Source organism: Meleagris gallopavo, chromosome 16 (assembly GCF_905368555.1).
Source record: "Meleagris gallopavo chromosome 16, MGAL_WU_HG_1.1, whole genome shotgun sequence".
NCBI classification, from domain to species: Eukaryota; Metazoa; Chordata; class Aves; order Galliformes; family Phasianidae; genus Meleagris; species Meleagris gallopavo.
In genome coordinates, this window is record NC_139419.1 from 4,709,198 (window position 1) to 4,723,539 (window position 14,342).

Below are 14,342 nucleotides of genomic sequence, written 5' to 3' on the forward strand. Positions count from 1 at the left end.
TGTTGAGCAGCTCCAGCGATGCCGTAGGGGCTCAAGGTCTGGGAAAGGCAGACCTTGACCTTGAGCAGACCCTCAAACCTGGAATCTTTGGCGCTTTCCAGCCTCAAAGTAAGCAATTGCTGGATTTCTCCACCAGCCTTTTTACATTGGGGTTGATCTCTAAGATTCAAGTCCTAAAAGGCCTTGCATTACAACAAAGGTCATTCTGCAGGGACATCTGGTAATACCGCAGGGCAATTGAGTCCTGAGAAGCAGCAGCCAGTGCTGGTGACAATACAGCACAGCTCTGCAGCCACGTGTGGACTGAAGACTTGACCTTCTGCTGGAGAAAACAATACTCAGCTGGTCAGATCGCAACACAAAGATCAGCTTTGAACATAAAAGCCCCCACGTGCAGCAAATGTCTGATCCGAAGTCCATCTGATCCCAGAGCTTGTGCTGGCCAAGGGCCCATAGCAGCACTTTCCAAGAAGACAGACTGTGGGCAGAAAAATGAAACTGCTTGTTCTACTTGTTGAAAGCTCTGAGAAGCCACCAGAGCAGTTCCTGAGCACAGGGCAGTGCTGGACACGGACACCTAGCAGCCTCCTGCTGCCAGCCACAATCATGTCCTAAGAACCAACAAGAACAAAAGACCCCCCCAGAAAAAAAAAAAAAAAAAAAAAAGAAAAAGGCAAATACAAAAGCCCTATCATCTCATTCTTTTAGGCTAACCATTTAAGACAAACTAAGAATGACTCATTTGTTATCTTTATTTTCCAATAGTACATTTAAACAACTTCTCAGGACTAACCTCCTCAGCTGGTGTGGCCATGCAGAAAACATTTCCTAAGTTACACAGATCACCTATGACAACACACACAATGGGTTGTAGTTGTACTGTCTAATAGAGGTGGGAAGTTGCCTAGAAGGAGCCAACCTGAGTTATGCAGAAGCACGTGGTGCAATGGCAGCACTACAGGTGTGTTAGCAAAGGTCAGTAACTAGGGCTCCCATGTGAAACAAAAACAGAAGGGGTGCTTGTATGCAGATTCTAGCCTTTTTTCTTTAAAAGCAAACAAAAAGACTTCCACATAATTTTATTACCAGCTAATCATGACTGAACTGGAGCCCCCTCCTGTGGCTAAGAATTGTAGTTGCAAGACTAGGGCTCCCTTCAGAGCTGACTTTCTCTCTTTGCAAATTATGATGCATGAAACTATGAGTTAGATATCAAAGCATGCACTCAGGATTTTGTGAGCACATCTTCCGGCCATGCATAATGGAAAGAACTAGCCACAGGACTTCTGAGAATCTGAAGTTCAGAGAAGCATAGCACACAGTGTTCTTACATTTGATCAAGAATCCTTCCTTGCAATAAATACAAATTAAAACCAGAAAGCTCAAGTGTTCTCAAAACGTCTCAGCTCACCACAGCCCATGCAATTAGTTCCAAGACTTGAAGGAGCTTCTTCATTAAAAATCTGACTTAATTTCAACAGTATCTCAAGACATGCAGATGCTAGACTTTAGGCATTTAATCAAACCATTACTTAAAAGCCCTTCCCCAAAGCACTTTTGGTGAATACTTCCTACAGGTGGGACCTGACTTCAAATTTTCCAACAGCAACTAAGAATGTGCCTCCTTAAAAAGCAGATTAAGAAAAATAGTGTAATATATCATTTGAAAATACTACATAGATCTGTCTACCATTCCTTTTGATGTGCAGTATCGATTTATTTTATCTACGTTATGAAAAGAAACAAAGGAAACACAGCTGCTATTTGCCAGGAGCATCTACTAATTTGCTTGTAATTCCACAGATGTAAAGCCATTCACCAGCTCTCAGAATGTCCATGCTTACTAACAGGAACCAGCAATACAAAAGCTCAGCCACTGCAGAGAGAACATTTCTGGTTCTTCTCAGGCTTCATGAAAGCATTCTGCATACATTCTTCTCCTGGCAGGTGAGCCTTTGGCAATGAAATGTGAGCCATCACCATTTTTGCTTACATGGCAGTATGGGATTAGTCATTTGCAGTACTCTACTGCACACAATTGTAAACATTTCCATAACCCAGCTTTGTGCCTGAACCCACAGTACAGCTCATCAGCTTTTAACAGTTCTACAGTACCAGAGCAAAAAGTTGCATAAGCATTTTCAGCACTGAAATCACTGCAGGATTAACGAGGGGGGAAAAAAAAATATTAAAAATCATAAATATATTTAATTACAAGACCAGTAAGGCGAGTTTAGGTGTAAAATTTGCCTTTAAATATGGAAGTCACTGATAGGAAGCACAAATTCTCAATGGTGAACAACTAACACTATGGACTTATGCTGTGTTCACTACTAAATTGCTATTTTATGCTTTTAAAAACTTCATTAGCCACCTAGAGAACAATGCAGTCGTCTTCTAGAAAGCGTAGCATTGCCACAGAGGCTCTGTTAGAATTAAGAGACCAGTTTTAAATGAAAACCCCAACAGTTCTGTATCTGCACTGGAAGTACAAATGGATTATTTTCAACCACGGGTGACCTCAATACAGACAAGTTTAACATGGCAAGAGCCAGAAATGTTTTGCTCCCACTTTGACACCTGACAAGAGCTGGCAGGTTAGCAGTAGCAAGCAGCCCCTATTCAGATGTTTAAGCAGGAAGCAGTAGATGCTGAGCTTCACACATTCTGCCTTGATGACAGGTTTATGTATGCCTGATAGTAGGAGATTTGCACTGATGTGAAGTATCTCAAAGGTGTTTGAACAGACAGAATCTTCAGATACGTGAGAGCTACAGAATAAAAATCCCACTGATTTAAGAAGTGAAACCCTTAAAGAATCAAACAAAAATCTTTTTGTTTGAAATATTCCAGCAAATTAGTTCCAAATAAAATTGTTTTTTATGAGTTGTATAGAATTCCATCAAGAAGAGTCATATTTAGAAACAAAGAAAGGATCTATAGCATGGCCTTCACTTAGAACTGATTTCCACCACAGAAAAACAGTAGTGTGTTGAATACCTTCATGCTGATTGTATAGGAACAAAAATTTAAACTTCTTTCAGCGTGAAGAACTTCTTATCCAGCATCCTCCAGAACACCCAGGTCTTCCAATTATCCTTGCTTAGGCCTAGTAAATTTGATCCAAGAGCAAACATTATTAGGAAGTATTTTGTACCAGAAGTTTAAAAATCAAAAGAGCTCTCATGTTTGATTTCCCTAAAGCAACTTTTGCTTTTTAACAGTCACCTACCAAGGACTTGTTAATACTTTTTGAGAAGAACATAGTTCTTATTTCATCAATTGAGACAGCAGCCAACTACACTAAGTATATGCAAATTATGATGTAGAGAATTTTACTTAAGCTCCACCCCTCTCCCCCCACCATATATATATCTGCACTTCGAGCCAAATTTAAGTACAAAATGAACCGTAATTATCTTGTAAATGAACCAATGCTAGTTTGCATTCTTCCCTGAATAACACTTTTTTGTTTTTCCTGCAGAGGAGGAAAGAGGACTGCTACAGAAACACAGCAACATTCAAAACCTTTAAAACAAAAGGTAGATTATTTAATGCATTAACGATGTTAATCTGAAGATAAATAAATCCACAACAGACTTTTAAGTTTCTTTTGAGATTTCCTTTTTCTTTGCGGAGAATATTTCTGAAATTATACAGTACTGAGAGGGTGTTCTTTTATTTTCTCAATGTCCAGGTGAAAAGCAAAGCTCAGTTCTCTCTGCTCTCTTCATGGAACTCCTCAATGCCCTATTCCAGGCGTGATTCTCTTAAGCTTTTACTTGAAAGCGGAGTAGTGAGCAACACTAATTTCAGGAATAACTGGATGGTTTGGTCCCTGAGTCATCTTCTTGAGAGCCCATACTCTGAAAGATAAAGAGTTATTTCTTCAAAAACAGGTCTGAAGAATTACCTCTGAGACAGACTTTTCTTTGAATTTAACAGGTATGGAAATGAAGTGGATAAGAAATAACATGCACTTCCTTTTTATTTTAAAGCACGATGTTTACGCACATTACACTGAGGTATTATTACTAGCACTATGAATGCAAACATTCAGTACCATGTACTCACTACACTCAATTTCTTAAATATTCTGACAAAATGTTAAATCAGTTACCTTCTGCACAAACTGAGGGTTCACAGTGATCTCTTGATCCATGGCTTTCAGTCGTTCATCAAGCTCTATACATTTCAGCATCTTAAAAAACAAAGAAACAACAACAACAAAACATACTAAGCTAAGAAACAACAACAACAAAACATACTAAACTGATTGCTTTGTCCAGCTTGTAAAAGATCTTCAAGAAACTTCATGGCTGTGCTATTGAGAGCTAATAACATTTGCCATGGCAAAAATCCCATGTCAAAATGCTCTTTACCTTCATCTCCTAGATGAAAGCGTCACATCACTTTTTATTCCCTTATTTCAATTAATATCTTCCCAACAATCCTTTTTAAAGCCACTGATGGACAGCCCCATGTGGGTCAATGACCTCGAACTACAGGCATATCATTGTCAACCAATCCGACCCTTGAACAACCCTTCTAATCCAGCCAGTTTAAAGAACTTCACATCATTAACGTTAAGCAGTCAGTCTATTGAAATGTCTCAAGCTGTACAGAAGATAAAGCAGGAAAGTCATAGCTAATTACTATCAATCTAAAACTTTTAAATTCTGGTACTGTGAAATAGTAACAATTCATAGTTCTCCATCCCTACGTGTAAGTTACCTACGTTGACTTCTCCCAGCATCTGATTTCAGACTATTCAGTAGGAATCAGTTATTAAAAATAACAGTAGTTATTCAGTAGGAATTCCAGAAGCATTAAAATCTTGCAGATTTACCTCCTGATCAATGTTATGAAGCATAGCTGGATTGTTATACTTCTCAGGATTATCGTGGAAACAGACCATACCATCCTTCTGATTAATACTTGCAAAGATTTCACCATCTTCTATCTGAAATGAAAGAGTTTAAAATAAAGCATCACCAACAACACAATTTCAGGTATCTACAATCCTTGCGGGATTTCATTCAACATGAATCAGAACCATTCTTCTGCCAATCAAACACACACAGCCATACGAGACAGTCTTACACTGGATCAATATTTAAGTTAGGACAGTCAAGTTCCAAGTCTTACCATGTGGAGGACGTACTTTTCTGCTTCTTGGGGCCCCGACAACTGAACTCGACTTGCCATGTCTTGTAACGACAACGTTAAAAACGTCTGAAATTAAGAAGACACCAAGCCACTGAAATTATACACTAAGAACTTCTCCTGCCAATCCTTCATGGCCTAACAGTCTTATTTTTGAAGTTGGATGGGATGAAACAAGCAGAACGCATAGCTATTACTTACAAAAGCACCATGACAGCAGTAGCAGTGTCAGTTCTTACTCCAAAGATTCTAGTTTGTTACACTGTGTATGAATGCAGGCCAAACTCATAGAGTGGTTACTTCATTTCTGCAATCTCTTTCTGTCCCTTAAGAGTTGTGATCATGTCCAAACTCTTTCCCCACATCCAAACCTAAATAAGGCAACTGTCTATCCCTTGAATTTCCATCAAGAATTGTATATATTGCAAAGTTACTTCTACTGCAGCAAATATTGTTTGAACTTAAGAGAGAGCTTCCCCTTGATCGCTTTTAAGGATTAATCATCTCTTCAGCAAAGGACCAGATCACTCCATTGCTTCTGCATTTCTTTTAAATGACACTTCCAAAATCCATGCTATTCACTCATTCTCATCTAATGAAGTAATCTGTGAAGTTCAGGTTTCCTATTTTTGAACAAAGATGGAGATTATGGGTTATTGGTGTTCATGACCTTTTTTGATTACGTATTAAATGACCATGGGCTAAGCTCTCATTTCCTGTAGCAAAACCATTGAATTAGATCAGTTATTGCCACAGATAGTAAGGTTTGGAAGCTTCTGTGCAAAAAGGAAGCAGGTAAGCAGACATATAGCTGGATACCTCCATCCATGGCTGTACCCTTCTGATAGACACTTATTGAACCACCTTTTCACTAGTGTTCAAGTAGCTAATTAAATTGGTTTTCTACCTAAAGCATCTTAAAGTCTCATAACGGTACTTCACACACATGAATCTGTTTTTTGTTGTTTCCCTGTGACATGACTATATTATCATTTTGCACTTATGTGAATAAAATTCAACCTGCACATCTTACACATCTTACCTTGGTTAGCCTCTGAATATTCTTTTTGTAGAGAGATGACAAGCATTGCTTAACCAGCCCCATATTGTTATCCCTTGTGAATGTTTCACTGTGTTTGTTCACCAGATTTCGAAGCTCCGAGGGTTTATTGGTAGAATAAACTTGTGCTAATTCATGGTAAGCATTGCTAAGGGGCTGCAATTAGAAAAATGAGAACTCTTCTTAAAGAACACGGTGCTCAACCAGCCTTACAAATTCAAGTCACTACTTCAACATAAGAAGCCATGCAGGCAAAAAGAAATTAAAGTAGCTCAAGTGCCTCTCAAAATATAGGTGATGCCCATGCAGGTCTGTAGGGAAACAACAGGTCCTTGTCCAGTCAATCTGTATTAAAGCAATGTAAGACCTAATAAGCACTGTTCAAGGACCAGCATATGACAATCTTAGTTATTAAAAAAAAAAAAAAAAGCAGGAAAAGAGCCTTTGGTTGACTATCAGATGAAGAAAGCTGAGTCAAAGTTCAGTAGCATAGCATTCACAGTTTATTCATAATATCTGTTCTAATATCTAAGACACTGTCAGCCCTGATCCCAGTGAATCACAGCACAGACAACACAATCTCATATTCATACTGAATTGCATCTTGAATGCCAAGTCAAACTTGGCAACTTTGAGTTCTAAAGTAAAAGGTTATCAAGGGATGTGCAATATCAGTGCAGAAGATACTGGTAATTATACAGTCCTATTCAACTCAAAACAGGTTTTTCTTTTTTTTCTTTTAAGCAAAAAAAAAAAATAAAGATCCTTATTTCCAATATGAACAATACCATTTATAATCTTTAGCCACAGTAGACTAGAAAAACAAGAATGTGCAACACTGAACAGTATCATCAAATGAGGGTAGAAAAACACCTGCAATACAATTTTTATTATCCATGCATTGTTCTTTCTGCTTTTGCAAGACTTACCTTAATGAACCTACCAACTATCTGGGAAGTATATTTTGGTAGCTGTTGAACTTTGCCAAGTAGTATCAAAGAAACTAGAATATACTTTTTATACGATTCCAACATAATGTGACTAACTGCCATGGCTGGAGTAGTTATTGCCTAAGCAAGAGAAAAAGAAATGAAACAAGTTTAATATTTGCATTGGTAAACTGCAATAGCTACATTAACAACATCTCAGTTTAAAAAGCACAAAGGATGCAGTGACATATTAGATTCACTTTTCAGCACTACAGCTTAACTTCCACCAAAGGTAATTATCTAAAAACATCTTAAAAAAAAGTTCTACATGAACTACTCAAAACATCATATATTACAGTAATGTCTAACTTAGAAAACCCTGTTAAGATCAAAGCAAAATCTCTTTGTTTGATATGTATCTAAAGTTGTACTGTAAATCACCAGTGGCTACTCGTAACAAGGAATGATTATACGGTTCCTGAGAAAGCTGAATTTACACACATCCTTAGGAAGACTTCATAGGGATATTATATTATGCAACCTCTTATTTAACCATGATGGAAGAGGCTTGCAGAACTGTAGAAAGGGATTTCAGTTCACCCCAATACTGCTACTCAACAGAAAAATGTTGCACCAGTTTATTTTGCACATTTGACAAAAGTTTTTCTTCACTGAGTTTTCTGAATTTTGTCATTCTCTCTTCTTTCATAGAAGAAAGTAAAGCAGTCATTATTATAATAGGTATGAAGTGTAACTTCCATCAAAAAATTGGCAAAGGTCAGAAGCAAAGCCACAGCTCTTTGAAAATACACAGTTCTGAGCACCAGCCTGTTTCTATGTGAGCAGTAATGAGTGAGCACTTGAAAATATTTATAGTGAGATAAATTTAACATCAACCTTTGAGTTGCATAGCTTTATGGTGCACTAGTTGCTTGGCTGGGACTTTCTAAGAAGATAACACTTCTAAATTCAGTTTGTTACTTCACTGTGTACACCAAGAGTATCATTTAGTCTATACTCCTCATGATACAGCTGATAAATGAAAATGAACCCCAAGCAGTTTTTATGCACAGTTATAATGCACACACACACAAAAGCAAAACCAGTGTGAGTGATGAACAGAAGCACAGATCTATTAATAGAACTGCATCCTAAAGGTTAAGAACGAAAATAATCAGCCTGCTTGTACTTAACACTGGCTACACAGCTTTCTATTTGTCCTTCGTGGCAATTCAAAGATGACTCATTATCTCAGTGGTATCACACATCCCACTTTTGCTTTTCAATTCACCACAATTCAGACTGCTCAGTTTTAATTAAAGTTACCTGTTCATAGAAGTAGAGTGCTCTTTCAAAGTTCTTTAGCCCAGTGTATATCATCCCACCATAGTAGTAATAACATAAAAAGTGCTTTGCATCGTATGCCCCATTTTCTTTACAAATATCCATCATGTCCACATCTAGATATGGGAGGGCAGGTTTAAAGCATTTTGCTAACAAACAGAGCTACAAGAAAACAAATCAAGTTTTTATAAATTAGCTATTTCAAATATCCACAAAGATGACATTGGAATACAATTCATTTAGTAGTATTTAATATACCTCACTCCTCTGAGAGTTAAGACACAGTGTATGTCACAGTAGAGGCATAACACAGATGATACATTGTATTGTGGTATTTGGAAAAAACACAGATTGTGAACTTTTAATCATTTGAATCCTAAAGAAATTAGACTAACCAATAAAGCAGCCTGAAACTCCAGGCCTTCCAGACTACCGTGCTGGCAGCACTCAATATTGCACTAAACATTCTCATCCAACTCTAAGTCCCAGGAGCCAAGAATGAGACAGAAGTGCAAATCCAGGCCAAAGACACGGAGACAAGCATGCCTTTTGTCAAACTCGAGCAAACAGTATTTGGCCAGTACACTTACACTGTCTAAGAGAAGCTGTGCATGACTTCCAGCCCAGAGAGAAGGGCTTTCCAAAGCCATGAACAAAATCAAAGACCTGGGGACATGTGCTGAACATTTAGGAGGAAGAGAAGGGAGTTTTATTTCAGTATGCCATTGTACTGACTATTGAGAAACAATTAAACAACAAAATCAAAAAACCCAAAGCCACAATTAAAAGCTTTCTTTACATTGCAATACATGAATGTGCATTTCTCAAACAGCTATAGGTAATGTACAAGCTTTCACTCTCTGAATAGAGCCCTTACCTGGCAGAGATCTGCATGTATTGAGGTCAGCTGGTTTGTGTTCATCTGCATCTTGTCTATGGCTTGTCTGAGAATGCTAATTCCTCGCAGGGGCTGTCAGAAATTACATCTCTTTCAGATAATTTCTCATAGATGGCAGCACATTGGATCTTATGTTGACACTTACAAATGAAAAATAACACTAATTGACAGGTTCCATTAAGTAATAATTAACTTGTGGTTCCTTTTTTGTAGGATATTGCAGTCACTCAGAAAATAAAATTAGCCTATGCTATATAAGCTCTCCTGATAAACTAAACAAAGTCACCAATTCTGCTTCACAAAGACAAGCAGGATAACAGTAAATTGTACTGAGTAAACCTCAGTACAGTGGAGTTCTTGACTCCATGACTACATCTAAATTCCTAGCAAATAAAGGAAAGGCTCCTGCTTCACTTCACTTAGTCCTGATTTGATCTCTTATTTCAAGCTAGATCTAACTTACTTTTCCAGGGCATTTTCAGTATCTTATCCCTAAAAACAAATGTCCCCTACATTTTGAGGCATTTCATTAAGCACACTGCGTTAGACTGGTGAAAGTAACACAGAAATATATCTCTGACTCACTGGCTCTATTAGTTTTTGCAGCTCTCCCCTCCTCACACACACCATCTGAATAACATACCTGATACACCTGATTTCCTGGTTTGTGTGTGAGAGCAAGGTTTTTGCTAATTCCCCCCCTAAATTTTAACATCTACTTTCTTTAAGGAGGTTTTAAAATCTTTTAGGTTCATTACTGCTCAGTAGAATTAACATCTGAGGAGCCACACAGAAATACTTTGCATGAAGTTAGCAGTAAATCCTTATGAAGCAAGTAATGTCCCTCTTAAGAGCCTGGCTTTGTAGGTTCCTTATTTGTACTAGATGATACTTGCTCACCTGTTTTCTCTCCACAAGGGCATTTGTTAACTGGTGGCACAGGCCAGCAACTAAACAGAGAAACCAAACAAAAGAATTCAGTAATTCAGTAAAAAAAAAAAAAAAAGAAAATCAGTAATATCAAACTATATCAATATATATAAAGATTTTTTCTATAAAGTGCTGAATTAACTTACAAGTGTCTGTTGCATATCTAATGTGTTCCCCATTACAAGTACTGATGAAGAGCTGCACCTGTGAGAATAATGTTTCGAAGTCGGGGATGCTGGGCATAGAAAACTTCACAAACCTAAAACAAGACCCCAAAAAAAGTTTAACACACAACATTTAGAGATTAATTAAAGAAAAAAAAAAAGTTTTATCTTCATCAGTCTCTGCAGATACAGGTAGCTGCTTGCAAGAAGTGCCAAAGTGCTCATGACAGATGGCATATGATTTCCCCAGGAGCTGCACAGCACTTGGAATTACACTTTCAGTGCATAGTCCTACTATGAATCTAGTGAAAAACTAGTTTGGAACTAACTATGGCCAACAAAGATCACTTTATCTGCTACGATTACAATCACAATAAATTGCTAACAGTGAAATTTTTATACTAAGCCACATAACTTCTCCAGGCACTTGCTTGAATGCGTCACAGATTTTTCAACTATTAAATAATTAGACTTGCATGCCTTGCTAAGAGCTCCTTCATTTTCAGTTTCTCTCCATCCCTGCTGGCTCCTCGGTACCCTACATGCTGTAGGCTGCACACTGCTTCTGTTATGAGCTGTGAGTACACAACTGAGTGCAATGAGAACTCTGCACATGGCTTCATGCTTACAGTTTGGCTCACTGCCATGTCCTGCCAATTAAAACTTCTTGCTGAACTGGTAGGTAAAAACACTCACGCAGAGATAAACAAGACAACTAGATACTGCCTTAAGGAAAACAAAACTTCCAACATCACCATTTGGCAGTAATGATATTTCACAGGCTCCAGATTTTTTTCTGTTGAAAGCACAAATTTGCTTTAACATTTCTTCTAATAAAATGCATATCACCAAAGGAAACTAAGCACTATTCTACAACAGACTGAAGATACTTATGCCTGGTTGGCAAATCAGCACGTAGCTTGAAATTCTGATGCTAGAATGCTTAATTAAAAGTAAGCCACACTTACAAGACAGCAAGAACTCCTAACGAGTGTTCCTGCACATCCAGGGCACCAAGCACTGTATCCAGATGGGAAAGGTTTTTTGCTAGCAGTTCTCCGCTTTTATTGATCAGCTCACAAAGCTGGGTCATTTGCCCTGGAATAAAAAGCATCCTTGTCAGACTCCAGTTAGAAAACACACATGCATTCCCATGCTTCATTACAACTTGATTCCCTATTAAAAAAAATAAAAAATAAAAAAAAATCAGGAAAATGTAGGAAATAGGAAAATCACCCAGACAATTTACTGCTCTGCAGTACGTTAGGCATTGGTTCTCAAAAAATAAGGTGACAGATAAGCTTCAGACGATTGGGACAGCAAAGGAAACACGAGCAGCAGCATCAATCCACCTCATTATAGAGGGCTTCAGGATCTCATAGCAACAACAAGCTCTGCTTGAGCCAAGTCTCCAAGACTTTGGCAAGTTTTTGCGATGCCAAATTCTAAAATGAATAGAATTTACTTCCACTTGTGCCTTCTAGTCATTAAAAGCAAAAACGTATCTACCAAGAACAGTGTCCTCCCCTTTCCAAAATAATAATAAAAACACCTCAATACCGATGCTCCTTAGCATTTCTCAAGTGTCTTATTCACTTCTCTGGTCTGCTCATTATTAATTTCAAAAACACCTCCAGTAACAGGATTTTTTAAATCTGTTCTTAACTTTACTTCATATAATTATTACTACAACATTGTTTTATTCATTGTGAACTATAAACACAGCATGAAATGTGATTATTTTGAATTAGGAAGGTATGGTAAGCCCTTTCAATTTGTTTTTTCCTTCTTTAAAACTACTGGAATTCAAACTACATTTTTCTGAAGCAGAGGATTGTTTCAGTGTTCAGTTCTTGTTAATTATAGGAAAAAAAAGCAGAGGTCCTTTCAACCTTACAGAAGTCTTCATGAACTGAAGAATAGTGCTCCCATTCACAGAGATTAACACCATTCTCAAATTTCTTGGCCTTTTCCTTTGAAAACAAAACAAAGACAAAACCTGGGGAACCTTACCAATGAGATGCTAAGTAAAAAGAGGGATCAGAAGGTCCATACATAGGACCACAGAGCAGGAACCCCACACACCCATCCTCATAACATCTCTGTCCATCCAGATTTAAAACTCCCAAGATAAGCATGGAAAGAAACAAGGCCTGTAAAATCTCATTTGGCAATGATATTCAAGCACTGCAAAAAGTTAGTTCTGATTGCCCAACAGACAAATCCTTCCATTCTACAGCCATCATCCAGCATCCTCCCCCCATAAAAACAAACAAACAAGAACCAAAACCACAAAGAAAAAAAAAAAAATCCAACAAACCCCAAACATGCTAAATATTAACAGCAAGCAAGTGGAAGACACACACACGGCCTCACTACATGTCTATTTATGTCATCCCCTGTGCAGTTTAGGGCTGACAGCCTGGGACCACAAGTACACATGCTTCTCCCACTGCAGCCTGTGGTGCCTGCACTCACTCCTCACAGACAGCACCCATCTGGCTAGCGCCCAAAGGGAGAACTTCCATGAAGGCAGACAGCTTCTCCCTAGAATAGCATTCACCTTCAAAACTACACAATAAAAACTCCCCAGCTAAACTAAATCATACAAAGAAGACTTCTGTAGTCTGCTAAGTACCTGCATCTCGCATAGGTACAAGCTGTCTCCAGCATCTGCTATCCTCAGTAAAAATGCTACAAATTTAGTAAATTAAAGAAAAGAATGACAGAATCTATGCCCCACTCAAAAGTAACTGCCAGAGATAAAGCCTGAGGGCTGCAGAGAAAAGCATGAATTTCTGACCGCTTACAGAGTGCAAACATCCACGGAACTGTAGGGGTTGGAAGGGTCCTCTGGGGACCCCCAAGTTCAATCCCTCTGAAGGCAGGTTCTCTATGGCAGGTTGCACAGGAAGGCATCCAGGTGGGGTCTGAATATCTCCAAAGGAGACTCCACCACCTCTCTGCGCAGCCTGTTCCAGTGCTCTGCCACCCTGACACTAAAGAATTTCTTAGGGAGCATCCCCACAGAAAGTTCAAGAAGTACAAAACACCGTGCCCGTATGTGGGGTAATGAGAAGTTTGGCAATGAAACTGAGACAGTTTACACAGAGATATTAAAACACCTTCTGAGTGCTTGTAATGACAACTCTGAGGCAGCCCCAGGGCTCTCCCCTTTTCTCCCGAGGTACGTCAGACATCCCAACGGCACTGACAGACCCTCAGAGCCCCAAACTGGGAAGGCAGAGCTTTCACCCACAGGAACCAGCACTTCTGAGACGCATTCATGCCCCACTTCCCTGAAGCCCCCCCATTTCCCAGCCCCCTCCCAAGGCTCACGCTCTGTCCCAGCCGCTCCTCGCGGGCCGAAGCCCTCCCGGGACCCCCGACGGGGAACGAAGGCCTCGCCGGAGCCACAAGGAGAGCTCCCGGTATGCTCAGAGAGACAGAGCTCCGCACCGCAGGGCCCAACCACCGCCCGAGATAAAGCCACGAGAGACCCAGGCCCCGGCCCGCTCCCCACGTACACACGGGGCCCGGCGGGCCGCACCGGCCGCCGCTCCCCGCTCGGCCCCGCCCGCGGTTCGCGCCCGGCGGTCACCTTGGGCCGAGAGCTGCCGGACGCTGTTAACGAACTGCTCCAGCGCCGACGCCATCTTGGCGGCTGGCGGCGCGGCCGCGCGCGCTACGGGAGGGGCGGGGCGGGCGGCTGCGAGGGGGGAGGGAGGGAAGGGGCGGCGCGGGCCGGAGCGGCGGAGGGAAGCGGGAAGGAGGCTCCGCCACGGGCGCCGCCACCACCGGCCAATCAGCGGCTTCTGCGGGAGTCGCGCGACGCCCGCCGCCGTGCGTCA

At 40.0% G+C, this 14,342-nt stretch overlaps 1 protein-coding gene across 2 annotated transcripts; it reads right to left on the minus strand.

Annotated features, from left to right (window-relative positions):
* Positions 1-734: 734 nt before the first annotated feature.
* Positions 735-14,251, minus strand: COPS3 (COP9 signalosome subunit 3). Of its 2 annotated transcripts, XM_085237315.1 has the most exons (12): positions 14,093-14,251; positions 11,460-11,589; positions 10,474-10,586; positions 10,298-10,347; positions 9,377-9,469; positions 8,482-8,661; positions 7,156-7,296; positions 6,209-6,382; positions 5,149-5,235; positions 4,850-4,963; positions 4,121-4,201; positions 735-3,866 (listed from the first exon to the last, which is right to left on the minus strand). In XM_085237315.1, exons 1-12 carry the CDS (start codon positions 14,145-14,147, stop codon positions 3,813-3,815), a joined length of 1,272 nt encoding a protein of 423 aa, XP_085093441.1. In that variant the 5' UTR covers positions 14,148-14,251; the 3' UTR covers positions 735-3,812. The 2 variants fall into 2 exon arrangements, with proteins under 2 accessions (XP_085093441.1, XP_085093442.1); XM_085237316.1 differs by lacking the exon at positions 6,209-6,382.
* Positions 14,252-14,342: the final 91 nt, after the last annotated feature.